At 47.1% G+C, this 24977-nt stretch overlaps 2 protein-coding genes across 3 annotated transcripts in view; one reads left to right on the top strand and one right to left on the bottom strand.

The window, feature by feature from the left end:
* Nucleotides 1-24977, bottom strand: part of RSPH9 (radial spoke head component 9) — a 91656-nt gene that overhangs the window by 50818 nt on the left and 15861 nt on the right. The window contains exon 5 of one of the 2 annotated variants that reach the window (XM_045542043.1): nt 23366-23588. The exons of the other annotated variant lie outside the window; for it this stretch is intronic. Within the exon in view, the coding sequence (XP_045397999.1) occupies nt 23428-23588 (161 nt within the window). The 3' untranslated portion in view covers nt 23366-23427. Of the gene's footprint in view, nt 1-23365; nt 23589-24977 lie in introns of those variants that run through there. 2 annotated transcript variants of the gene reach the window in all.
* Nucleotides 5838-22630, top strand: MRPS18A (mitochondrial ribosomal protein S18A). The gene is made up of 6 exons (XM_045542045.1): nt 5838-6096; nt 13675-13706; nt 16171-16278; nt 18729-18852; nt 19065-19134; nt 22178-22630. Exons 1-6 carry the CDS (start codon nt 5985-5987, stop codon nt 22320-22322), a joined length of 591 nt encoding a protein of 196 aa, XP_045398001.1. The 5' UTR covers nt 5838-5984; the 3' UTR covers nt 22323-22630.

The raw sequence follows: 24977 nt of genomic DNA, 5'->3' as shown, positions 1-24977 counted from the left end.
TCCCTCTTTATCCCTTTTAGGGCAGCAGCATGGCTTCATGATCCAGCAAAGAAATGAATTAGTTTTGCTTTATAATTAATTTGTTATCTGGTACATTTAAGTTTTACGTACTTTTTTTGAATGTGTACCTTATTTCACGACTAAAATGGCTAAAATTTTTAAAATAAAAAAAAAGGGAGAGAAAGCAAGTAAATTCCAGGGCAATCATCAAGTTTGTAAAATGTTTCTTTGCCAGACAAAAGCTTTCACCCCTGCAGAATGTTCACCTGGTGCCTGTCATCACACCTTTACAAAAGGCATGTAGTAGCTGCTCAACAGTGATACCCACTGGTGAAATGAATTAATGAACAAATGAGTAGATAAAACGAATAACCTGGGCAGAGTAAGAAGCGTCCTGGTGAGGAAGAGAAACAACACTGAAAAACCAATGGAAAATGTCAAATTAGCAAAGACTAAGACACGCCCCAATTGTTTCCAGCCCATTGCGTCAAGCAGGACAAACCTGTAGAGAGGCCACCCCTGTAGAGAGGCCACCACCAAGCAAGGGGTTCTTTGTCCAAGGTCTCCCCACCCCACCCCTATTCATACCTGTTGGGGAGACAGCAGCCCAAACAGGAGGGAACTGCCCTTTTTAAAAGGTCATGGAAAACCAAGGTATGCAGCCAGGCGAGCCCAGAGCAGCCAGTCCCTGGCTGTCATCCCACCCCAGTTCTCACCACAGCTTGAGGTGCTGTCCCTTTCCTCATCTGCTCAAAGCCACTGAGCGGGAGGAGAGGCAGTGGCTGCAAATGAAACCAGACCCTTCTTGGGAGGTTCGCAGCCTCAGTTCCCTGCCCAGGCAGGGCAAGCCACGTGTTGTTATGGTTGAGTCAACCAGCTGGGAATCAGCAGGGGGTTTGTAAGGAAACCGCATTAATTAGGAGAAAGCAAACATTACTGTCACTCCAGTCTGCCAGCCCCCTCCTCTGATAGCCCTTACAGCAACCCCGCCTCTTGGTCTCTACCAGATCAGCTCTCTCCACCTTCCTGCCCTTTCCATTGCCTCTGCTCCTGCACAGCTCACATCTGCACGCTCTTGGCTCTGACCCCTCTTCCTGGGCGAGGTGGGAGAAAGGCTAGGAGAGCACATCCTTCCACAGTTGGGAACAGAACCTCCCTAGCCTTGAAGCCATGGACAGGACTTTGCTCTGGCCCCAGCCTGCTGTCCTGTTGGACCGCAACACGTCACTAGAGCAGATCATCTCTGCTGCAAGTTTAAGTTTTCCTTGGCAAGATGAACATTTCTAGGTTCATCTCCTGTGGGTGTTTCCCTGAACATCTTCATTGAGAAATTTTATGTGGGACTTAAGTTATCTTCAGAATTAAGAGATGAAGTTCAGGATAAGGTGTGGAGGAAAAAAGGAAGGTCTCCTTGGGAAATGAGGTGAAACCTAGGGGGGTGGGCTTCTCAGAAAAGGAGGTGGTAAAAGATTGTGTGAGAGTAAGGAGAGATTCTTCAGCCTCCTTACTGGCATACATGTCCATACAGTGCCATTGCTGCTCTTAGAGTTCCAGGATTGCCCTGTAATCCCAGCACTTTGGGAGGAGGCCAAGGCAGGAAGAGAGCTTGAGACCAGGCATTCAAGACTAGTCTGGGTAACATCGTGAGACCTCGTCTCTACAAAAAAAAAAATTTTAATTAACCACGCGTAGTTGGGCACCCCTGTAATCCCAGCTACTTGGGAGGCTGAGGCAGGAGGATCACTTGAGCCCAGGAGTTTGAGGTTGCTGTGAGCTATGATTGTACCACTGCACTCCATCCTGGGTGACAGGGCGAGACCCTGTCTCTCCCTTAAAAAAAAAAAAAAAAAAAGTTCCAGGATTTTCCAGGATTGCTACTGCAGCTGGAAATAGTTCTTCCCATGCATGACAGTGACTCTGCCAACAGCCCTAGAGACTTGGGCTCAGTAAAAGACCCTTCCTTTGGGTGGCAGCTACCATTGTGCAGCCCCCAGACAAGGGCCTTTACTTCCTTTTATTCCATAGCACAGTTGTACTTAAAAAAAAAAAAAAGAATCTATAGCATACACAATTGGGGAGAGGGCTATAAAAGATTCACTGATGAAACAGAAAATGTTATTTTAGGAGTAGAAAGATAGGTCTTAGAAAATACATTTGAATTGAAAGTTTGGGGGCGGGGCTAGAAAAATAAATGAAAGCAAGCTAAAAGCCTAGTAATTGGGGATTGGTTAAGTTATGGCATTTGCAGATAATGAAATAGTATACAGCCATTAAAAATGGTGCCAAAGGACAGAAAAGGAGACCAATGGAACCAAATAGAGATTCCAGAAAACAGACCAGATAAAATGCAGTGGGGAAAGTATGATACTTTTAGTAAATGGTGCTGGGTCAGTTAGATATTGCTATAGGGGAAAAAAATGAATCTTAATCCCAATCTCAGATCACATAATAAAACAATTCCAGACGAAGATCTAAATGTGAAAGATAAAACAATAAAGTTTTTGAACAAAAACATAGGAGAACATCTTCATGACCCTGAAGAGGAAAAAAAACATAGGAAAAAAAAAGCATCAACCATAAAAGACAAAACTGATGAATTGCACTATATTAAAAATTTTAAACTACTGCTCATCAACAAAAACATATTTCAGGAGAACAAAAAGGCAACTCACAGAGAAGGAGATGACATTTGGAATACAAATATCCAACAATGGGCAAGTATCCAGATTATATAAAGAACTCCAAATCAATAAGAAAAAGACAGGCAACCCAATATAACATAGGCCAAAGTCTTGAACATTTTACAAAAGAGGATGTCTAACTGGCCTGTAAACATATGAAAAGTTATTCATCTTCAATAGGCATCAGAGAAATGTAAAATAAATACACAATGAGACCCTACCATATACCAACCAGAATGGCAAGATGAAAAGCACAAAAAATATCAAATATTGATAAGGATGTAGAGCAACTGGAACTCCCCTACATAACTGATACCAGGGCAAACTGGTACAATCACTATGGAAAACTTTGGCAGTATCTACTAAAGCTGAGCATATGCATACCCTACGACCTAACAGTTCTACTACTTAGATATATGCCCAAAAGAAGTCTGTTCTGGTATTCATCAAGAGTCACAGAGATGAATGTTCATTGCAGCACAATTTGTAATGGTCCCCAATAGAAAATATCCAAATTCTATCAACAGAAGAAAATATTTTTAAAATTGTGGTATATTCACAGTAGAGTATTATATAAAGTTCAAATGCAGGAAAATGTAATTTATGGTGCTAAAAGTCAGGATAATGATTATCCTTGGGGGGTAGTAGCTAGAAAGGGTCACAAGGGAGGTGTTCCAGAGTGCTGGTTATATTCTAATCTTGTTATAGTAGCATGTTTCCTTTTGAAAATTCATCAAGCTGTACATTGATGATTTGTGTACTTTTTAAACATAAGTAATACTTTGATTTGAGGTTGCAGTGAGCTATGATTTTGAGGTATTTTTTTGTTTGTTTGTTTTTTCAAGGCTGGTCTCCTGAGCAAAATTTGGTCTCACAGAATTGTTTTTTCATGTATAGACTAATAATAAATGGATTCAGAAAAATAAGATATTACAAAACAAAGAATATGTACAGTATTATTTCATTTTGCTGAATGTAAATAATGCTTATCTCTGGATTATGGATGATTTTTTTTTTTTACTTCATCTATTGTTTCACTTTTCTACAATAATCACATTACCTGTTGTAGAAAATGCAAGTTGCGGCCGGGTGTGGTGGCCGGGTGTGGTGGCTCACGCCTGTAATCCTAGCACTCTGGGAGCCTGAGGTAGGAGGCTCCCTTGAGCTCAGGAGTTCGAGACCAGCCTGAGCAAGAGGGAGACCCTGTCTCTACTAAAAATAGAAAGAAATTATCTGGACAACTAAAAATATATATAGAAGAAAATTAGCCGGGCATGGTGGCACATGCCTGTAGTCCCAGCTACTCGGGAGGCTGAGGCAGGAGGATTGCTTGAGCCCAGGAGCTTGAGAATGCTGTGAGCTAGGCTGACGCCATGGCACTCTAGTCTGGGCAACAGAGCGAGACTCTGTCGAAAGAAAGAAAGAAAGGAAAAGAAAGAAAGAAAGGAAAAGAAAGAAAGAAAGAAAGAAAGAAAGAAAGAAAGAAAGAAAGAAAGAAAGAAAGAAAGAAAGAAAGAAAGAAAGAAAGAAAGAAAGAAAGAAAGAAAGAAAGAAAGAAAGAAAGAAAGAAAGAAAGAAAGAAGAAAGAAAGAAAGAAAGAAAGAAAGAAAGAAAGAAAGAAAGAAAGAAAGAAAGAAAGAAAGAAAAGAAAATGCAAGTAGTTGCTTTTTAAAATAAAATTTGATTATGATAAGTTAGGATAAGATAATGAGGAGAGGGTTGGCACTCAAAGGCTTTAGCTCACTATGTCCAAAACAAGCCCTGTGTGGGGCTCTATTACTGCCTTGGTCTCTACTGGATTTCCAGAAGTTGGAAATGGGGATGTGGTACAAACACTGGATGTAGCTCAAGGTTATCTATACTGAAGAAAAGTGGAAGCTACAGGGAGAGTCAAACCTTTCTGGATTCTGGCCAGGACACCTAGACCTACACCCCACTAAGATCCTCTGCTCCACTCCTAATCCATGTGTCAGTCTCTCCCACCCTGATTGACCTTTCTTTCAAGTCTCCCTTTCACTGGATCTGTCTTTGCTGAACGTGGTGTTTGAAGGTACCCCATTGCCACATTTCTCATGCTCTCCCTGTCTACAGAGATGCCACCCAAACTCCCCATGTTGCAGCTGCTCTGCATCCTCCTGGCCCACCAGGGTGGCAGTCCCAACTGGATGATGGGCTCCTTCCCTCCCCCTCACTAGAGAACATGCTGTGCCATTTAATGAGCCTGATATTCTCATCTATGAATCAGAGTAGGATAATTAGAAAATCCCCCACAGGTTTATTATGGAAGGTGGGAAAGAATATCCCCCACCAAGTGGAAGAATTGAGCTGTAAATGATTTCTCTTTCTGATGTAGTTCCTGGAGAACATACTATATGTCCTGCAAATCTAAAAGAGGGAAAACTGGGCAGTTGTATTTTCTTTTTGGTACCATATGATTCCTTATAAGGCAAGTACATCCAACTTGTGAAAAGCCATCTCCTTAATTGCCCTGGTAACTAGCTTATGTTTATTGAGTACTTATGTTTTATCCCACCTAACCTTTACAACAGTCCTATAAAATAGGGTTCAACAAGTATATATTATACTCTTATTGTGTGTCAGGCACTGTGCAAAGAAATGTAAAACTGCTATTGTGCCAAGTACTAAGATGGAGAGGTATCTGGTGCTGAAAACCAGTAAGGTTGGTCAAGGAAGACTTCACTGTGGAAATCAAGTTTGAAGTGGGCTCTAAGAAATACATGGAAATTAACCAAGTAGCTAAAGAGCAGAGGGAGTAAATATCTAGTGACCTGGGGGGCTGGGGAGGAGTCCAAGTATATGTAAATCAAAGATCAGTGTGGCAGAGGGGGTCGGGGAAGAAGGAAGTATTAATTCTATCCCAGGCCTGCCTGATACCTGACACGCCAGAGCCAGAACTCTAATCATTTCAACCTCTCCTGTACAGCCCCAGTCACAGAAGCTGAAAATTCACTGCTAACTTTCAGAAAAAAGATTTAAAGACATAGGTAGGGGTGGTGCGTGTGATTTCGCCAAGGGAGCCTTCCAGGGAACAAATGGAACCTTGGACACTGAAGGGACTGGCAAACAGGAGCTGGAAGACCTCCCTTAGATCCTTAGAACGAAACGTAGGCTTGACACACAGGCCTCTCCACTTAGCCCAAAGCCAACCGCTGAGGGAAATGGAAGTAACAGGTGCAACGGAGCGAAAAACACTGCCGAAGCACAGTTCGCGCCCCACCACTGCGGCTGCGTGCGCGCCGTTCCGGAAGCGGAAATGCACACAGGTCAAGGTTGGTTTTCAAGATGGCGGCCCTCAAGGTGCTGGCGTCCGGCTGTGGCTGGCTTTTCCGAAGGCTCCTGGCGGGCCCAGCCACAGCCAACTGGGCTCGGCTGCCAGCTCGCGGATTCAGGGAAGGTGAGTCCCAGGTCCCAGACACCCCCCGAAATTGAGAAGAGCAGCGGAGATTGCTTCCGCGAGCCCCGGTGCGTCCCTCCCTCCCTTTCTCCTTTGCTCGATTTTGAAACATGAGAGGTTGGCACCCCCCTGGTTGCTTAAAAGCCCTTTCGAGACCCTGGTACTGTTATCTTGATTTCCCGTCCTTTTTGAGTGTCCTCATGATGCGGGGAAGGATCGAGAGAAAGGCCTGGTTATTTAGCAGGAGCAGAAGAGAAACCTGTCCCAGGGTTCAGAAAAGTTTTCGGTAAGGGTTTGCATGTTAATTCTCCTTTCCATGTTGTCCGAACCGCCGTCTCCTTCATTAAAGAATCTCTGGGCCATGAAGGAAGGACATCTGACCCCACGGCCTCTCTTTCCAGTTTCTCTTCTGAAAATGCTGTGATCTGATGGCAACTTTTTCTGCCCATGCCGCTAGACTCCCTGAGAGGGGGAGGCCAAGGTGGAAAGGCCATCGAATAGGTGAGACAGAGGCAAATGCTGGATGGTAGTTTTACTTCTCATTAATCTTAAGTCTGGAAAAGCAGCCTGGTTCTAGCATCAACTGAGAGCTTACTGAAGGCCACGTACTGTGCTTCAAGCTGTGAAGGAATTCTGGAGAAAGAGAAAATGCAGCCCTTTTCCTAAAAAGCTTAGATTATAATGAGATGATATGTATACACTCCAATAAATGCAAGTTAGCATTTATGTGCCAAATATACAGAGAAATTCTGTTACTGGAAACAGCAAACCCAGTTAGAAGTTTTCATAAAAGGGATGTGTCTTTAACTAGTTTATAAAAGAGTGGAACCTGGTGGAGAGTGAAAAGGTCTTTCAGGACATAGCGTTCCTTTGTGTACTGCTGGAAACAGGAAAGGATGAGTGATGTGCAGAAGAAGTGATGTGGTTTTTTTAAGGTTCTGGCATGGTATTGGCCAGCCAGCATATCCTCTAAAGCTGAGAAGTATCCAGTGGAAGAGTGATCATTGTCAGAGGGAGAGAAAAGTCCAAAAAAAGAGCCCAATGAAGGGCCATTGGATTTGTCTTAGAAGAGGTTTCTCTTTTTAGCTTTCAAACAGCAATTTCAGTAGAGTAGCAGACAAGCAAGCCAATTTGGAGAAATGAAAGAGGTAGCTGAAGAAACAGAAATAGCAGGTATGTTTGAAGAATGTAACTATGAAGGGAAGATGCAACATTTGTTAGGAAAAAAAAAATCTGGCTACTGCCAGGTTAACATTAAGTAGACTAATCCATTAATAAACACACCAAAGAGATCATGCTGATGATAGAAAGGACTTGGAAAAGGTGTTTCATCTATTCCCATGCTGCAAAATAGGCATATGTTCATAAAATTTTTGAGGGTGTTTACCAAGTATCAAAGAGTAATACCTTCAATTTGCATTTTTTTAATGAAATTCAAAGTTGAAGCAGTTTCTTGCTATGCTCCCAGAAAAAAGGCAAGAATAGTTTTGTTTGGTTTTAGTTTGTTTTGATTTTTGTTAACAACAGGAATATTTGAGGTTAGACTTAAATAATATTTTCAGTTGGAAAGTTTGTGAAATGATGGACTGTATAATCAAGTGGGTCTCTGAAGTCCTTCATAAATGTTTAGGTTGGTAGTTCTTCTGTTACTACGGTTGCTCACTGTCAGACCTAAAAGCTAAATGTTAGCTTGAATTGATGTAATCTTACATGAAGCCACTACCACATTCCATATTCTTCTTGAGACTCACCTATCTCCAAAGCTTTTAAGTGAAAAAACTTTCTTTTGCTATCCTATACATTGTTTGTAAGGCGTAAAGTATTGTACATGTATCTAATTGTGACTGGTCCCACTTGGTATATTTGACATCCAAATAATATTGTATACATAGAATTTAAATTTGTGGACAGGAAGCTGGGTCTCGTGCTGAAAATAATCAGCCTACTTTTCAAAGTATCAGAGAATACTACATAATTTTAGAGTTCATGAGGACTGAGCACCAGTGTTCCTGCCTGTGAAGACTTTCAGTCTAAAGCAGTGATTTTCAACTGGGATTTGGCAGTATCTAGAGATATTTTTGGTTGTCACAAGTGGTACTACTGGCACCCGATGGGTAGAGGCCAGGGATGCTGCTAAACATCTTACAATGCACAGGACAGCTCCTCACAACAAAGAAATATCTGACACAAAATGTTAGTCCTGCTGCTGTTAAGAAAGCCTGGTCTAAAGTTTGATAAGAGGGACACACAAAACCAAAAGATTATTATGGAAGAAGCAAGATTGAAGGAGGACAAAAATGGAAATTGGTATTTCTAAGCGCCTGCTGCAAGTACTGTATGTTTTCCACATATATTTATTCATTCTTCTCAACAATACCTTAAAGGTGGGTATTAACTGTCCTCATTTTTTAAATAAGGAAATCTGGTCCCAAGGTGTTCAGTAGCATGCCTAACATCACAGAGCTAGTAAGTGATGGAGTTGGAAGTAGAACTAGCACTCTTCCCTTTCCACCACTGACAGTCCCCACAAGCTCTTACCAAAGACCATTTAGTGCCTTTCTTTATTGGTTGGCACTGACAGATTTAGCAAAGATTGTGTTAGACCTCATTCCTGCCTTATCATTCTTAAAGCCCTTGTGAAGGAAATTATTTAAAACTAGAAAAAATAAACACATATGATTATACGAATTAACAGTCAGACACTTTAACAGAGTGTATTGAAATGAGTAAAAGCCATAGGGAATTTGCTTCATCTCTTTAAGTTAGCCAAGAGGGCTTTCTGGAGGACTGAGCATCTCACACAAGGATGTGCCTGGCAGAGTGGGCAGTCCTATGCCTAAAAGCTTTGAGAGAGGAGTGAGTGAGTGAGTTGGGGATTTCCAAGAATTCAAGGAACATAGTCCAGAGTAACCTGCTAATGGAAAGAGATTTTTGTGTGGCAGGAAGACTCCTCATTCTGAAGCATGGAGCAGAGAGACATTCCCGCAGGGGTCCAAGGGAAAAGAAGAGGGAAGGCAATGAGGAAACCAGAAAACTTTTTTTTTTTTTTTTGAGACAGAGTCTCACTCTGTTGCCCAGGCTAGAGTGCCGTTGGTGTCAGCCTAGCTCACAGCAACCTCAAACTCCTGGGCTCAAGTAATCCTTCTGCCTCAGCCTCCCAAGTAGCTGGGACTACAGCCATGCACCACCATGCTCGGCTAATTTTTTCTATGTATTTTTGGTTGTCCAGCTAATTTCTTTCCATTTTTTTAGTGGAGACGGGGTCTCACTCTTGCTCAGGCTGGTCTCAAACTCCTGAGCTCAAATGATCCACCTGCCTCGGCCTCCCAGAGTGCTAGGATTACAGGCATGAGCCACTGCGCCTGGCCGAAACCAGAAAACTTTAATGGTAGAATTAAAGATGAACTGGAGGAAGTGGTGCTTGAGGCAGAGAAGGTGTTAAGAAAAGTAGTTAATGGCCAGAAGTGCAGGCACACATCGCAAACATGGCACACCTCTCTCTTACCCTAGATAAGACCGTTAGGGCCACCTTCTAGCTATCACTTATTCCATTCCTTCCTACTCTGCTTGGGACTTCGTTACCACACATCCTTTCCAAGAGGGACCTTGGTCTCTGGACACTTCCTGCAGCAGTGCCCTGCATTCCTCCTCATTCATCTTTCCTAACTTCCTCCTTTACTAAGCAGTCAGATCTTTATATGGCTGCATGTCTGTGTTTATGTGGCCATTAAAGTCTTTTGCGTTTACTGCAGTCTCACCACAATGCTGTTTGCTCCAGACTATTATAATTCAGTTATCTTGGACTTCATCCTAGATGAGTATTCACTGAAGTACTCAAAGGACCTCTTTATGAGGCGTGGACTTTATTATCGTGGAGTTCCCATGCTTGGTTTAGTTCTCTTTCCCCCTCTAGGGCAAAGACTGTGCCTTCCTATTCTACTGTAACTCTCCACAGTAAGTAGAGCAAGGCCGTGCAGTCCATGGGTGTTCAGCAAATGTGTTGCCTCATTTGGGACAGATTACTTCATATGTATGAGAAGTGCTGATCTTGAAAGATTTTGGCCCTTTAGTTCTTGTTTAGAAAACTGTTTCATCTCTTTCCCTAGTTTACTTGATTCTGCCATGTCTCAGAGCACAAGGGTGAGTCCATCTTTTTCTAAAACAAGTTTTCTGTTAGTCCCCAAATCTTAATCTTTTTTTTTTTTTTTTTTGATGAGTAGTTTAGCTTCTGATTAGTCCAGCTTTTGTTAGCCCAGCCCCACTCCTCTTTGGAGAGTTGGCCAGGGACAAAATAGATCTCAGGTTTTGTTTGGTTTTGACATGTTTTTGTATGCATACTGAAAATCAATACTATTCTGATTCCTATCTCCTCTTTCCAAAGGCTTAAAATCTATTAAGGGCCTCTCCCGGCTCCAGCCAGGCCTTCTGCCCCAGCACTAAGACACCACCCTGATCAGTCTCAGTCTCTTGTGAGTTCTCAGGTCATTCCTTCTGGTTTAACAAATTGTGTCTTAGATAAGCATCTGCCTATTGTTTTACCCACTGGCTTCTAGTAAGATGATTCACTGGTTCAAGGGTTGCTGTGCAGAGAGCTTGCGAACAGTGGAGCTTGTCATGGGCTTTGATCTCTTTTCCAGGGGCCAGTGGGATGACTTCAGGGTTTGGTTCTTTGCCGGGAGTGATGTGTTTTGTTAGACTTGTTTACCTCATGGTTAGGACCCAAGTGCCTCCACCGAAGAAGGGAACCACATGTTTATCCAGTTTGTGTTTCAGGGCATCACTCTGACTGCTGACTCTAGTGGTACCAGACTGTCTCTCCTTTTGTTTCCTATGGGAGTTCTCAGAAACTAACCCCCCACCCCCCACACACACACCTGTTGTTCACATTTGGTTGCCCTCAGGCCATCTCCCAACTTGGTTTTTGCAAATTTGCAAAGTTTCTGGGGTGCCTGGAACCCCCACTGAGCTGGGTATATGCCCTTCTCTACCTCCCCCCACCTCCTGCTACCCTCCATTTGTAGGTTGTGTCTGCAGATTGACACCTTGCAGTGCCCTTCCCTCTGTAGCTGTGCTGGCTTCCAGACTGAGGACCGGGTTGAGTCTCACTCACTCCTGTTCTTGGGTTGATCTCTGTTCTGTACAAGTAGATCCGTATGTGGGGTGACGCATTTTCTTTTACGTGGAGAAACCTAGTTTGTCTTTGAATTCATTGGTGACGACAGTGTTCTGTGGAGAAAGCCTCAGGGCTTTTCTAGCCATTGTTATTCCTTTGTATGTCTGAAATTGACTTTGAGGGGCTCTCAGGTTGATTGTTTTGGAGTAATGAGTCTTTATGAATGGCCTGCTCAGAAAACAAACGAGGAACAATTCCAGGCAGTCTGTATCCAATTAGGTGTCGGTCACAGCTGCATGGGCCTCTCTGGTTGGGTTAGAATTGCCGTTTTTCCTTAGACATTCCCTTCTCTTTATTGTTTACTTTTTATTGCAAAAGCACTTGTTTATTTTAGAAAATAGAGAGAGGCAAAAAGAAGAAACTAAAAACACCTACTGCCACCACTAAGCAATAACCAGGATTACTGTTTAGGTATATAGCTTCAGGGGACTGTAAGCCTTCTGAAACCCATGTCTGATAGTGTGTATGCTATGGAGACGTTCCTAAGGAGAAGTCTGTGGCTTTCACTGGGTTCTCAAAGTTAAGAACCTTAGGCTCTTTCTGATCTGTACTACTTCTTGCTTTGGCCGGCCAGAGCTGAGTAAAACTAAATTGTGGTAGCCAAGCTGCTTATGTTTTTAGTATTTTGGGAGACAGTTTGCAACCTAGCTATATGGACCCAATTTTTCTGTTATAGTAATTATCAGTCAGAAGGGGACTGACTGTGAGAAGTATTTTGCTCCCTAAAAATAATGGCCTTTATTGAGCATTTGCCATGTGCCAGTTCCTATGCTGACAGCTGTGGGTTCTAAATAAACTGGAAGAACAAGGGAGAATTTCCAAGAACTATTTGATTGTATTTGCCAAATGTGGGCTATTAGCTTGGTTTTTCCTTGGATTGTTGGAGTTGTCATTCTGCATCCTGATTAAGTAAGATAGGAAATGTATATGGCCTCCGTGTGGGACTCATTGGCCCTCAGGTTCTCTTCTGACTGCCTCAGACCCAAATAGGCAAGGAGCAGAGGGAGTCAGTCCCTCTAGTTTGGAATAGGAGTACCCTCCTTGAAATTCTGCCTAGACCCGGTATCTGCAGGCTTCTTATCCCACCTTATCCCATCACCCCCCTCCAGTGTAGAAAATAAAACACCCTTGCAGGGAGAGGAGAGGAGGACAGGATTTAACTCACAGCTATCTTCATACAGATTATTTTTCTTGCAGTAATATATGGACTTTTTTTTTTTTTCTGAGACAGGTTCTCACTCTTTTGCCAAGGCTAGACTGCAGTGGTGTCATCATAGCTCACAGCAACCTCAAACTTCCGAGCATAAGCAATCCTCCTGCCTCAGCCTCCCAAGTAGCTGGGACCCAGCTAATATTTCTGTTTTTTGTAGAGATGGGGTCTTGCTGTATTGTCCAGGCTGGTTTCCAACTGCTCATCTCAGGCTGTCTTCCCACCTCAGCCTCCCAAAGTGCTGGGATTACAGGCATGAGCCACCACACCTGGCCCAGACTATTTTATTAGTACATCAAATTATAAATTCTGCTATCGTTCCAAGTGCTCCATACAGACATGTTTTAGGGGTGGACTTGTCTTATTGCTTATCCACCGTGGAGCCACTGGAACAGTGCTGTAGCTTATCACAAACTCTTCAAAGGCAAAAACCATTTTTTCTGTTCTCTTTGTGATAGGACACACTCGAGGGTAGTTTGTTTTTTTTTTTTTTTGAGACAGAGTCTCACTTTGTTTCCTGGGCTAGAGTGAGTGCCCTGGCGTCAGCCTAGTTCACAGCAACCTCAAACTCCCAGGCTTAAGCGATCCTACTGCCTCAGCCTCCCCAGTAGCTGGGACTACAGGCATGCGCCACCATGCCCGGCTAATTTTTTTCTATATATATTTTTTTAGTTGGCCAGATAATTTCTTTCCATTTTTTTAGTAGAGACGGGGTCTCGCTCAGGCTGGTCTCGAACTCCTGACCTCGAGCGATCCACCGCTTCGGCCTCCCCACAGAGGGCTAGAATTACAGGCATGAGCCACCGCGCCCGGCCTCGAGGGTACTTTTGAAGGTCTTTTAAATGCCACTGCCCTACCATCTCTTATTGCTGGCCACAGCAGGACAGGATCTTGCTGATCCCCTTGGGTAGAACCAAGATGAATCTTGGCTTAGAAAGACAAAAACAGTGCGGAAATCCTTAACCCCAGAGAGATGATACTCTGAGCATCCTGGGCTTGCCCTCACCAAGGCTCAAGGGCATAGGGCCTTGGCACTTGAGGGTGAACCCTGCACACTTTCTGTTCCAGGTGGGGATCGTGGGAGAGTGCAGACTGAAGGCTCCTTTTTTCTGCATGTGTAGAATTTGAGCAGTTATTTGAAACTCCCTGTTCCTTATTAAATGGCTGACCTCATTTTTCCCCTTTATCTCTGTAGTGGTGGAGATCCAAGAAGGGAAGACAACTATAGTAAGTATCATCGAGTTGGCCACTTATAACCTCTTTAACACTTGGAGCTGCCTGGCCACTCCTCTTGGGAAGGGAGGGAGGCCCAAAGTGGACTCTCCTGGCTCCAGGATTGTTCCCTCTGTGACCATAAATCCCACACAGTCTACGATTTTTCAAGCTGTGTGCTGTAGTGTGGCTAATCAGGAACAGTCGCTATGCTTGGGCTGGGGTATCTGTTACTTGATTAAAGTGACCTTTTGTATGAGAAGGTCTCAGAGGCCTTTGCTGATATGTTCTCTGGCAGATGATAAATCAGTTTCCCAAAGGGGAAACTAAGGCACTTTTACAGGCTTAGAGAGCCAGAGTTAGTTGACCCAGGGCCAGGAGCCTGGACCTCAGTTTCTTTCTTTTCTGCCTGGAATGACTAAGCTCCTCCTTAAATGATGCATTTAAAAGGTGACATTCTCTGGGCCCTGGCCTCACTAGCTGGCGCCCTAGCTTGTCTGTTGGTAAGAAAGCTTCATCCACCCAGTCCCCTGTTTCCCTCATTGGACCCATCTCACCTCCCTTCCTTGGGGAGTCATGGGGCCTAGATTATCCTATAATCCTTAAAAGACAACGTTGTTTTCACGTGGCCTTCCATGCCTCCAAGAAATCCTCAGCCACTCTGAAGAATTCCCAGAACCCTCTGTAACTTCCATGTTAACCAGGGATTTAACCCTTTAGGCAGCCAGCCAAGCTCAGTCCTCCGCAAGGCAGTCTTATCACCAGGATGAGTCTTTTGGGTCTTCCCCTAGAGGAATCCCTCAGCCTTTCCACTGCATAGCCACAAAACAGTTCTGTCTTTTTAAGGGACCCCCCCCATCCCCTTGGGGCGACTTTTTAAGTTCCCTGATTCAAAGCCAAAACAACATTCACCCTATAAACCCCATGCTGGAGGAGAGGAATACATCCGACTTTTGAGCGTAAAGAGCATTTTTCGTGTGGGGCATGAATCTGCTATTTGTAGAGTGCACACGAGACATTGTGGCCTGTGAGAGCCCTCTAGAGAGGGCAGAGCCCATCCATGCCTAGAGAGGCGCTGCCATGGCTGACTTGGGTATTACTCTCTCCTCTATGAAATAAGATCTGACACCTACCTCACTAGGTTGTGGGGGTTAAATGAAATATGTGAACCATTCTTAGCACAGAGCTAGGCACATAATGAGGAATGAATAAATGTCAGCTGTCTCCCCTCCAGCCCACCGTACTTACCACCTCCCCCAGCCCAAGGTCTACTGTGTACCTGCAAATTTTCTCTCACTCCCACATGTCCTTTTCTGGTGTAGCTGTGGTTGCTGTGGCAGAAAGGTGGGTAGCAGTGCCCCGCACAGCCAGGCGGTACTTCCAGCCTCCTTTCCCTTTTGTCAGTCCTCCCCCAGCAGTCAGTGTTGCAACATTCCCAAAGCCTCCCAGACCTGTCCCAGCCTCATTCTCATAATCCACGGCCTCAGTCCGCAAAGCTTTCTAAACTCCCCCCCTTGCAATTGGAGCTAATTCCGAGATCGTTGGTTTATTATGCCTTGTAATTCCAAGGCTGTGTCACAGAATATGGCAGCAATAAGGAGGTCATTTCACATGTGGCCGAGGCAGGGTTTGAAAGGCCATATCCCAATGATAAAAGCAGGGAGCAGGACGGGGGAATGTATCCTCTCATCTGTGTGTTAGTTTGTTTTTTTGTTTTTTGTTTTTTTACTTAAAAAGGAGTGCATACAGATATCTGCTTGTATAGCACAGCCCAGGGTTTCTCTGCCTTGGCATTATTGGGATTTTGGTATGGATAATTCTTTGTTGTGGGGGCTGCCCTGTGCAATGTAGGATGGTAGAGCATCCCTGCTAGATGCCAGTAGCCCTTCCCCCTGTTGTGACAATCAAAAATGTCTCCAGACATTGCCAGGTGTCCCCTGGGGAGCAAAATCACCCACTGGCGTAGACTTAGCTCTGTAAGATAAAGCTAGAAACTGCACTTCCGTCTGAGGAGGACATGTGGGATGGGAGGGAGAGGAGACTTCCTTTGGACTCTATATTCCTGTGCCATTTGGAACTTTTTACCATGTGCATGCATTACTTTTCCCAAAGAGGGGGAAAAGAAAGCACAGTGTTCTTCTGGTGTTTTTGTTTTGTTTGTTTTGTTTTGAGGAAGGAAAGGTAGCATTCAGTTGATACAGCAAACCCCTCCCTTCCTCTTGTCACCAGTATTAAGTTCATATGGTTTCTATTACCCCTGAAAGTTACCAGACCACATCCCTGTGGCCACCCCAAGGTTCAGCATACAGCAACTACAGAACAAACACCACAGTTCAGGCAGAGAGACCTGTTAGCTACTCCCACAAGACTCCCCAAGATAAACTTTCACCAGCATTCCCATCATTTTGGGGTTTGCTCAAAGATAGTGGCTCCACACTGGCCCTGTCTGTCATACTGGCTTGCTTTCTCTGCCTCCTAGATTGAAGGCCGCATCACAGGGACTCCCAAGGAGAGTCCAAATCCTCCTAACCCGTCTGGCCAGTGCCCCATCTGCCGCTGGAACCTGAAGCACAAGTACAACTATGTGGTGAGTCTTTGTGCAGAGACACTCAGGTCTGCGTGTCACAGAGATCAGATTCTCTAGTTAACTGGAGCTCCCCCTGCAGCCACTGCTGCATCTCCTGGAGTCACCAGAGACTCCAGCAGCATTTTGTCCAGTGGCCCTCAACCCTGGCTGCTCCCCAGGTTATTCTAATAAAAAAATTCTATTTAAAAAATAATGATGCCCAGCCTCCAACCCAGACCAGCAGAATCAATCTCTGAGGGTGGGGCCTGAGCATTTTTTTTAAAGCTCTCCTGTGACTCTCATGTGCAGCCAGGGTTAAGAGCCACCAGGTGAGTTCATGGTCCGGTTGGGCTTCAGCCACCAGGGCCCCTAACCCAGCTTGCAGGGGTTGTACTCTTGGGATGGAGTCACGATCTGGGTTTGGCTTTCCTCCTTTTGTAATGCAGGTGAATTGAACAGGCTCTTGGTTCTCACCGTGATCTGGGAACACATTACTCTTTCCATATGGGAGTTATAAAGATACCTGATTGCTCTAGCTCTTCTAGTGCAGTTGCTTCCAGGGAAAGAAGAAGATAGTGAAAAATAATAGATAATGTATAGAGTGCATACTTTGTGTCAGGCCCTGTTATGAGTGCTTACATGTTTCAATTCACTTAGTTTTCACAGTAACTCTCTGAAGTAGGTACTTTTTTCATCCTCATTTTACAAATGAGGAAATTTAAGTCATGAAGAAGTTAATGAACTTGCCTCAGATCACCCAGCTAGTAAGTATCAGAGCTGGGATACAAACTCCAAGGGTACAAAGCTGGGGCAGAGCCCATGTTCCTAACTACATGCTCTCTAGAGATGGGGAGGGCTGGCGGGGAAGGACACAGCCCTGGAGAAATCCATACTTGTTCTTCAGAGCTCTCCCTAGTGACATTAGCACCCTATTTTTGGGTTTCAGGTGATTCAGGCTCTAGGCCAGTTTGACCTGCAGGTTGTTCCTGTGCCCCTATGTGGAATGGGATGACTAAGGGCAGAGATCCTTGTCAGGTGATAAGAGCAGGAAAGGCCACATGCCCATGAGATCTGAACAGAATGACCCAACTAATCTCCTGGGCTGGAAGCCTTGGCTTCAGGCCACCTGGGGGGAGCTCTTTCGCTATGCCCAGCCTTCTGCTGATGGCTGTCTGCAGTAATAGAAAGCAAGCACACAGGCATGAGGACAGTGTTCAGAGCTTTTCGCCATGTGGAAGTTAGTGGGGTTGTGGGCATACTTGGAATCTCAGCGGCTCCCAGGAAAGCGAACCCCATACCTGCTCAGCCACTGTGGGGCACTTTTCCTACCAGCCTTTTCCAGGAAATGTACTTGGCTCTGTTTATCCAGCAGAAGAAATTTAATCTCCTCCGAGGTAGAGGCTAAAGTTGTTTTTCCTTTTACCCCTTTCTGCTCAGAGCACCGTTAGCCTGAGCTGCACAAAGCTGTCAGCTTGTTTGGCAGCCTACGGTGGGGGGCTGGGCCCTTGAGCCTACTTTATTAGCCCCAGATTAATCCAATCCAAGTACTTTTCAGCAGATTCTGAAGAGTATAGGGTGGGAATTGGAGGCCTAGGTCCCCCAGGAACTGTCCAGTGATTAAAACAAATCTGCGGTTATACAGCGAGGCGCCTGCCAGGGAAGCAAGTTGGTTTGTGGAGCATGACTGCTAAGACTGGCATGCCAGGGCCCTGAGGGGAGGGGACGGTGAGTTTTAATTAACCCCTTCAGCCATTCCACAAGAGTTGGAGTTGGGCGAGGTAGTCCTTTGTTTGATTCTGGCTTTGTTTATCCTTGTTTCTTTGACCTGTCCCAAGCAGCCTGGTGGGCACATGCTGGTCTGAAGGAAGCACAAGAATCCTGTCACATCTGGTCACGGGTGGCTTAGAATATGTGAGATTAAACTTCCTAACCCTGGTCCCTTCCTCTCAGCTTTTACGTCTGCCTAGTACTTCAGAGGGAATGGCAGAAGGTGAAGGGGCTGTTTGCATATACTCCGGCCTGTGACATGTAGGCTTTGGGGGCTAAAATGGTACAGGTTTTCCCGCTTGTGTGGAAATACATAGCATGTCTCCTACCCCACCTGAGGAGAATAACCTAACAGACCTTTTGTCAGCCAGGAAAGATACTTCAGGGGCATACAAGATTGTTAACATTTCTTTAAGAGTTTATATTCTCTAACCTAGTCTATCTCATGGAGTTGCTGAGAGCTCTTGGGTTGGTAATGGGGTACAGAAGATCTTACTAAGTTGGGATAAGCTTTGTTAGGGTGAAGGTAGCAGAGTAGAGTGCAAAGCTTTGTGTGGAGGATTTGGTCTTAGGTGGGTTCTCTAGAAACACCGACCTCTTGGAGTGCTGGGTCTACAGCCTCCCTCTAGACCACGCGGCCCTGGTTCCCCAGCATCAACAGCAAGCCCAGCTGGCCCACATCTCCTGTTTTCGGTTTCCACTAGGATGTTTTGCTGCTAAGTCAGTTCATCCGGCCTCACGGAGGCATGCTGCCCCGAAAGATCACAGGCCTGTGCCAGGAGGAACACCGAAAGATTGAGGAGTGTGTGAAGATGGCCCACCGAGCAGGTAGAGGGCCCCTCAGGACTAAGAGGGTGACAGGCCATCTCTCCCCACCCAGCTACCCCATGTTCCAGCCGCTCCTAGAAGAGAAGTGGATATCCAGAGTGTTAATTATACTCACCCCCAATACTGACCCGCCCCTCCTTTTTGGCTTTCCCTCTGGCCCCCTCAAAGTTGCAGAGGGAGCTGCAGAGACCATCTCCTTTCCCTCCACTCAGGTCTGCTCCCAAATCACAGGCCTCGGCTTCCTGAAGGATTTGTTCCAAAGAGCAAACCCCAACTCAACCGGTAAGCAAACCTGGGTGTCAGTAACCTAAGTGTTCTGTGGGCCCTCAGCTCTCACTGCATCCCACGGGGGAAACCGTTTGCTGGAGCTCATCCCACAGCTCAGGAAAGCTAGGGTGCGCCTTGGCTGTCCGGTCCACCCCCTTCCAGCTCAAGCACCCCACCCCCGTCTGTCCCACCTCTGCTGCAGTCTGTGCCACTTCTGTTGCCTCCCTTGCCGGCCTCAGCCTCTTTCCTCTTTCCTCCCCTTTAGGGCCCTTAGCACTGGGGCAAGGAGGGTAACAAGGCCTGCTGATTGGGCATTAGAATGTGCTAATCCCCTGTTTATGACATCACACTGGGTTGCTATGGGGATGTCAGAGCACTTCTGCAAACTTTCAGTATTCCTAGCTTTCTCCAGCACTGGGGTTATTAGAGGGCAGAATGAGGTTTTAGAAATGGGAGGGCCGTCTGGGGTAGGGCCACTGTATACAGCTGTACAAGTCGTGCACTGCACAACTTCAGGGCGGAATCCTTGTGGCCTAGATCACAAACAGTGCTCTCTGGAGTTGTACAGTTAACAACGAACACAGCTGCTCGTAGGAGCCTGGGAGGTCCTGAGGTTTTATAGAGGAAGAGAGGAAGGCCCCCAGACGCTGGAATCAATCAGTCTGCCCTCCAGCCTAAGCAAGGTAACCCCTCTAAAGTAGGAGCAGATTCTCATCTAACACTCAAGCAACTATCCTATTACAAGTTCCTCTTCCTTTCCCATCTCTGACATAACCACACTCATATACTCTTAGGTTTATATTATCTCATTGTTGAGAATAGAGCCAGTTCTGTAAGATTGATCTGGGGGGTTCTTCTTGTTCTCTCCTACCTTGCTCCTGTCTACCTGCCACTGGTGGTTCTCAGACTGGAGTGAGAAGATAGAACTGCTCTCTGTAGAGTACCAAAGATGACTGAAGCAAAACAAGACACCTCAGGCCCCAGCAAACCTCCTAGGCTGATCCCCAACAGAACCCAGGCATGGAGAGTATGAGACTGGATTGCTGATCATAGGGTACAGGATGTGGGGGTGCAGGGTTGCTTCCTAGTACTTTGCCTCCCCCATCCCTGGAGGCTGGGTCAGAGCTGGACTTTCACCAGCGCATTGCCAGCACCCTGGCCCTGTGCCCATCTCTACCTGCACCTCCCACATTGCTAGCTGGGCCACCTGCCAGCAGCCCTGGGGGAGCAGGACATGTTAATCTCTTCCTGTGTCTCCCAACTGTGCTTTGGACCATTTGGGGATTGAGCCCACCCGCCTCTGCTTTTTAAGAAACAGCAGCAGGCCTGAGGACACAATCCATCTTGCCCTCAGGCCTTTGAAGCTAGGCCAGGCTCCCTCCCATACATCCGTTGTCCTTTAAGGTGTCACAGGATTGATGATGTGTGGGGGCTTTTGGGTTGCAAAAGGCCACCCTGGGGGGGAGGAGGGAGTTCAGCCGGCGAAGGAAATTGATTCCCTTGCAAAGGACTCTGCGATTCCATCTAGGGGTTCTTGAGCTGCCATGCGTTGGCCCAGGCTCTGCGGGGGCCATGCTTTTTCTTTTGTTGCATAGCTCCCCCCAACACACCCATTCAGGAGAGGTAGGTAGGGGCTGGTTTAGGAAAGAGCCTTGGTTCTTCTGAGAGCTGGGGTGTTCCCAGAGAGCTGACTAGAGGCCACCCAGCCCACCCACTGCCAGCTGACTGTGCCATGTGGCACAGACATTAGGCCCAAGGCTAGCTAAAGCCCAACTTCCCTCAGATCTCTCCAACCCATGGGGGAAAGAACAGCTTTAGGGCAGTAGATCTGGGGAAGCTGGTCAGCCTTGGCATCCTCTGGAGTCCTTGAATCCCACTGAGCGTGCTCCCATATCCCATCTTTTCATCCCACCCCACCCCAAAGACTGGGAGAGTCCAGCAAAGGGGCCTTTCGTGTTCCCTCCCTTTACCTTACTCTTCCATCGTCCCAGTACCTTCGACCACAGGAAAAGCAGTCCTCGAGCCAGCCCCTCCACCATCATCTCTCTGGCGGGATACGCGGGGAAGGCCCTCCCCTCCCTGCCCTGTGCACACCTGGAGTGCAGGCCAGCACCTCCCACGGCCTCCCCTCTGCACGGGGCTGACAGCAGAAGACCAAGGTCCAGCGGAGCTCAGTTGAAATGCATAAATCAGCAATCATTTTTTCACTTTTTTTAGTCTAACAGTTTTTGCCCAAGGTTACTAATTTTTTTATCATTATTATTATTATTATTATTATTATTAAAAAGCTTGTTTGAGGGTCTCTCAGGGTAGCTGGATTGAGCCTCAACCTAGAATGGAGGCAGGGGAGGATTCCTGGCCTTTTTCATGGCTGAGCTTTCAGGGTGAAGGATGGGCCTTTCTGGATGGAATCCAAGTTTCATTCTGGACAGAGTAAACCCTGGTCCCAGCCGGCATGAGCCACTTTTCTGGGAACTATCAGGGCCCTGGCCATCCCCAAAGGAGGCCAAAGGACATGGGTGGCAGCCATTTTTCACCACCCCTGTCCTACTTACAGGAACCTTCCTGGGCCAGGGCTGCACCCATGGGCGTTCACCGCTTGACTCCTGTCACGGGTTGGGTGAGGGGCAGGGGTCCTACACCAGATATGATGCCCTGGGGGCTTCCCTGAAGGCTAGGGTGGCTGGGTGAGTCAAGTGGGGAAGAGTGAAGGGTTCCTCCAAGCCCTTATATCAGCTCTCTTCTCCCCATGGCTGAGGCCAAGAGAGGAACGATCTGCTCCCCAAGCAGCATCTTTCTCCGCCTTCTCCCCAGCAAACACACACACACTGACAACTCATAAAGATCAAGGGAGCTCATGGCCCTGGCCACACCCTTGCAGCAGCAAGAGCCCAGCCCATCTGTTTACAGGACACTTAGCTGCTACTCCCAGGAAAATCTTTGCCCTTCGAGACAGGAAAACTGGTGAAAGGGTTTGCTTGGCCCAAGGAGGCAGTGCCCTATTCTCCCAGTTCCAGCATGGGACCTCAATCCTCACCTGCTTGTCCTCCCTCCTTAGGTACCTGACCCGCTGGTCTCCCCGTTCTGTCAAGCCCATCTACAATAAAGGCCACCGCTGGAACAAGGTGGGCATGCCCGTGGGGTCACCTCTCCTGAAGGACAACATCTGCTACTCACCAAAGCCTTTGAAGTATTATCATTGATGGAGAGCAGGGCTTCTAGAAAACCTGGCTGGAGCTCCTCCTGCACCTCCACTGTGGAGTAGGAGGCCCACTCATGAGCCCCAAGCCACACTGCACTCCTGCCCTATCCCACCAGGATGGCCTGGCCCCTTCAACGTGAATGGACAAGGGACAGCAGAACTAACTTCACCATTGTCCTGCCCAGGAACAGTGCTGGGATCAAGGGCAGTTAGGTACCTTAGCAGCTGCTATGGGGCTTGGGCTGAGCTCAGTGCTGGGGGACAGGAGTTTTGCCCAAAGGAGTGTCATAAACTAGGCTTATGGGCTTACCTACTGGGTGTGTGCTCACTGCTTGGGAAGTCAGGGGGCCTGGGCACGTTTCTGGATGATTGCTGAGCACTGAGGCACTGATCTTTTATGGTGGGCGACATGATTGCAACTGGAGGGAATTTGTGGGCTGGACAGGTACCCATCTTTTTTATTGACAGTTGGGAGCTTTCTAGTCTAGGGGAGCTGCAAGGGGGTGAGTTGGTCTCCCTGGCCCACATGCAGCTCTTGTGTGAATCCAAGAAACTGCCTTCCTCAAAGGACCCTTCTCCCCCAGCCATTTCCACTCATCATTATCTAGTATTTTTCTTTCTTTCTCTTTTTTTTTTGAAATGGGGACTGCTTTGTTACCTGGGCTAGAGTGTAGTAGCGTTATCATAGTGCAAAGGGATCACTTGAGCTCTCAAACCTCCTGGGCTCAAGCAGGTCCTCTTGCCTCAGCCTCCTGAGTAGCTAGGACTACAGGTGCACGGCACCACACCCAGCTAATTTTTTTTATATTTTGTAGAGATGGGGTCTCACTATGTTCCCCAGGCTGGTCTTGAACTCCTGGGCTCAAGCGATTCTCCCAGAGTGCTGGGATTACACATGTGAGCCACCACGCCTGGCCCTAGTATCTCTTTTGTTAGCACATTCCAACCCTCTTCCAGTTGCTTTAGAGATGGGTTTTCTGGCTCAGTGGGCCTCTCTTCAGAGCCTGGAACCAGATGGATGTGGAGATGAGGGGAGGCAGGACAGAACAAACAGGCCAACTTTACTGAAATTTATGAAAACAAAAATATCTAGGCTGGCCCCTGTCCTACAGCATGAAGGGCAAGTCTATGTTCTTCTCACCAGTGCCCATGTAGATGTAGCCGTAGTTCTTGGTGCGGGGAGCGTGGTAGAAGGTGAGGCCAGGCCACAGCAGGCTGCGCAGCACCACCAACGCGTTGCCTCTCTCCATCTGGATGCTCCAGGACCCTGAGGACAAGGTGGGCCGGAGGTGAGGCCTGGGTGCTGCTGGAGCCCAAGCTATGCCAGCTGTGCAGAGGCCACTGGATCCTTGGGCAGCCAGGCCTGAGTGCTAGGGCTTCACTGGGGAAGGGCAGACAATTTAATTACTCCTGATTGCCTTTTAGCTATTTCAGTGCTCATTAAAAACCATGTCCTGAGGACATGGAAATGAAATGAAAAGGAAATGAAAAGAGGTAAAACTCAAACCAGTCAGTTTTGTTCCTGACAGCAAGTCTAGCTAAAGGTTGAGTGGCAGAAGAGGCTGAAGCCACAGGCAGAGGGGAGTTAGGCTGGGCTATGGGGGACTCTCTAGGCTCCCCTCACCCGGTACCAGGGGTCACCGCCAGTGATGTTTAGTCCTAGTGTGGTTTGCCCCTACTTGCCATTTTGCTCTCTCTTCCTCAGTCCCAGAAGCCTCTGCTCTGAGATGGATTATACTCGACCGGGGGTTCAAATAGAAGTTTGGCGGATTCAGGCCTCCCAGTCAATGGCCCTTTTTGGCTGCTGGTAGACTGGGGGCCATCCTAAGCGGGAGGGGACTTGGGCTGCCGCTAATGAGACTTTGTCTGTCCTGGGTTCTGCCCTGGATTTTGCTCTCCCAGACAGGAGCAGCCCAGCCTGGGGCTGAGTTGTGCAGCCATGAGGACTTGGCTGAAAGGGCCTGATCCAGCTCCAGAACCAAGGGAGGGAGCCACTGTGTGGGAGGAAGGAGCCTGGGAAAATCGCCTCTGGATGCAGATCTGGGGCTTCTATTCCCCTGCGCACTGAGGCCTCTCCCGGCCCAGCCAGAAAGGCAAATGCTTTGAAGGTTTTGGTGTTGGACCAGCCAGCCATGCACTGAGTGCTGCTCCGAGGCCTTCATCGGCTGCCAGCTCAGCCCTGCTACTTGGCTCCCACTGCCCCAGCTTCCCGCAGGCCACCTCCAAACATGGCCCACCCTGGTCAGTCCACACCCAGCTGCCTCACAGCTCAGTCCTCACCCACTGGGGGCCACCCTGCGTCCAAGAAACCTGACTGCCAGGAACCCCTGACCCTCATAGCAGCTCAGCCCTGCTCAGGGTATAGTCACCTGCCCAGGTCAAAATCAGAGTTTCTGGCAACATGTAGGTCGGCTGCCTCTATCCCGGCCCAGGGAGAAGCCATCTCAGAGCTCACCTTAGCCCTGTGCAGTGGCCAGCACTAAATGCCACCATGTATGCATGGGATGATTAAATGAAAGCCACAGTATGGACCTGTGTCAGCTCCCGCAGCCCACACTGCCTGCCGGACAGCATCAAGTAGAGTCCCTGTGTGACCAGGGGCTGGAGCACTGCCCCCAGGAAAGGAAAGTATTTCCCTTGGCTCTTAGAGCTTTTC

The sequence above is a fragment of the Lemur catta genome, chromosome 2, assembly GCF_020740605.2.
Source record: "Lemur catta isolate mLemCat1 chromosome 2, mLemCat1.pri, whole genome shotgun sequence".
Taxonomy (NCBI): Eukaryota; Metazoa; Chordata; class Mammalia; order Primates; family Lemuridae; genus Lemur; species Lemur catta.
This window is presented reverse-complemented; position numbering and strand designations above follow the sequence as displayed.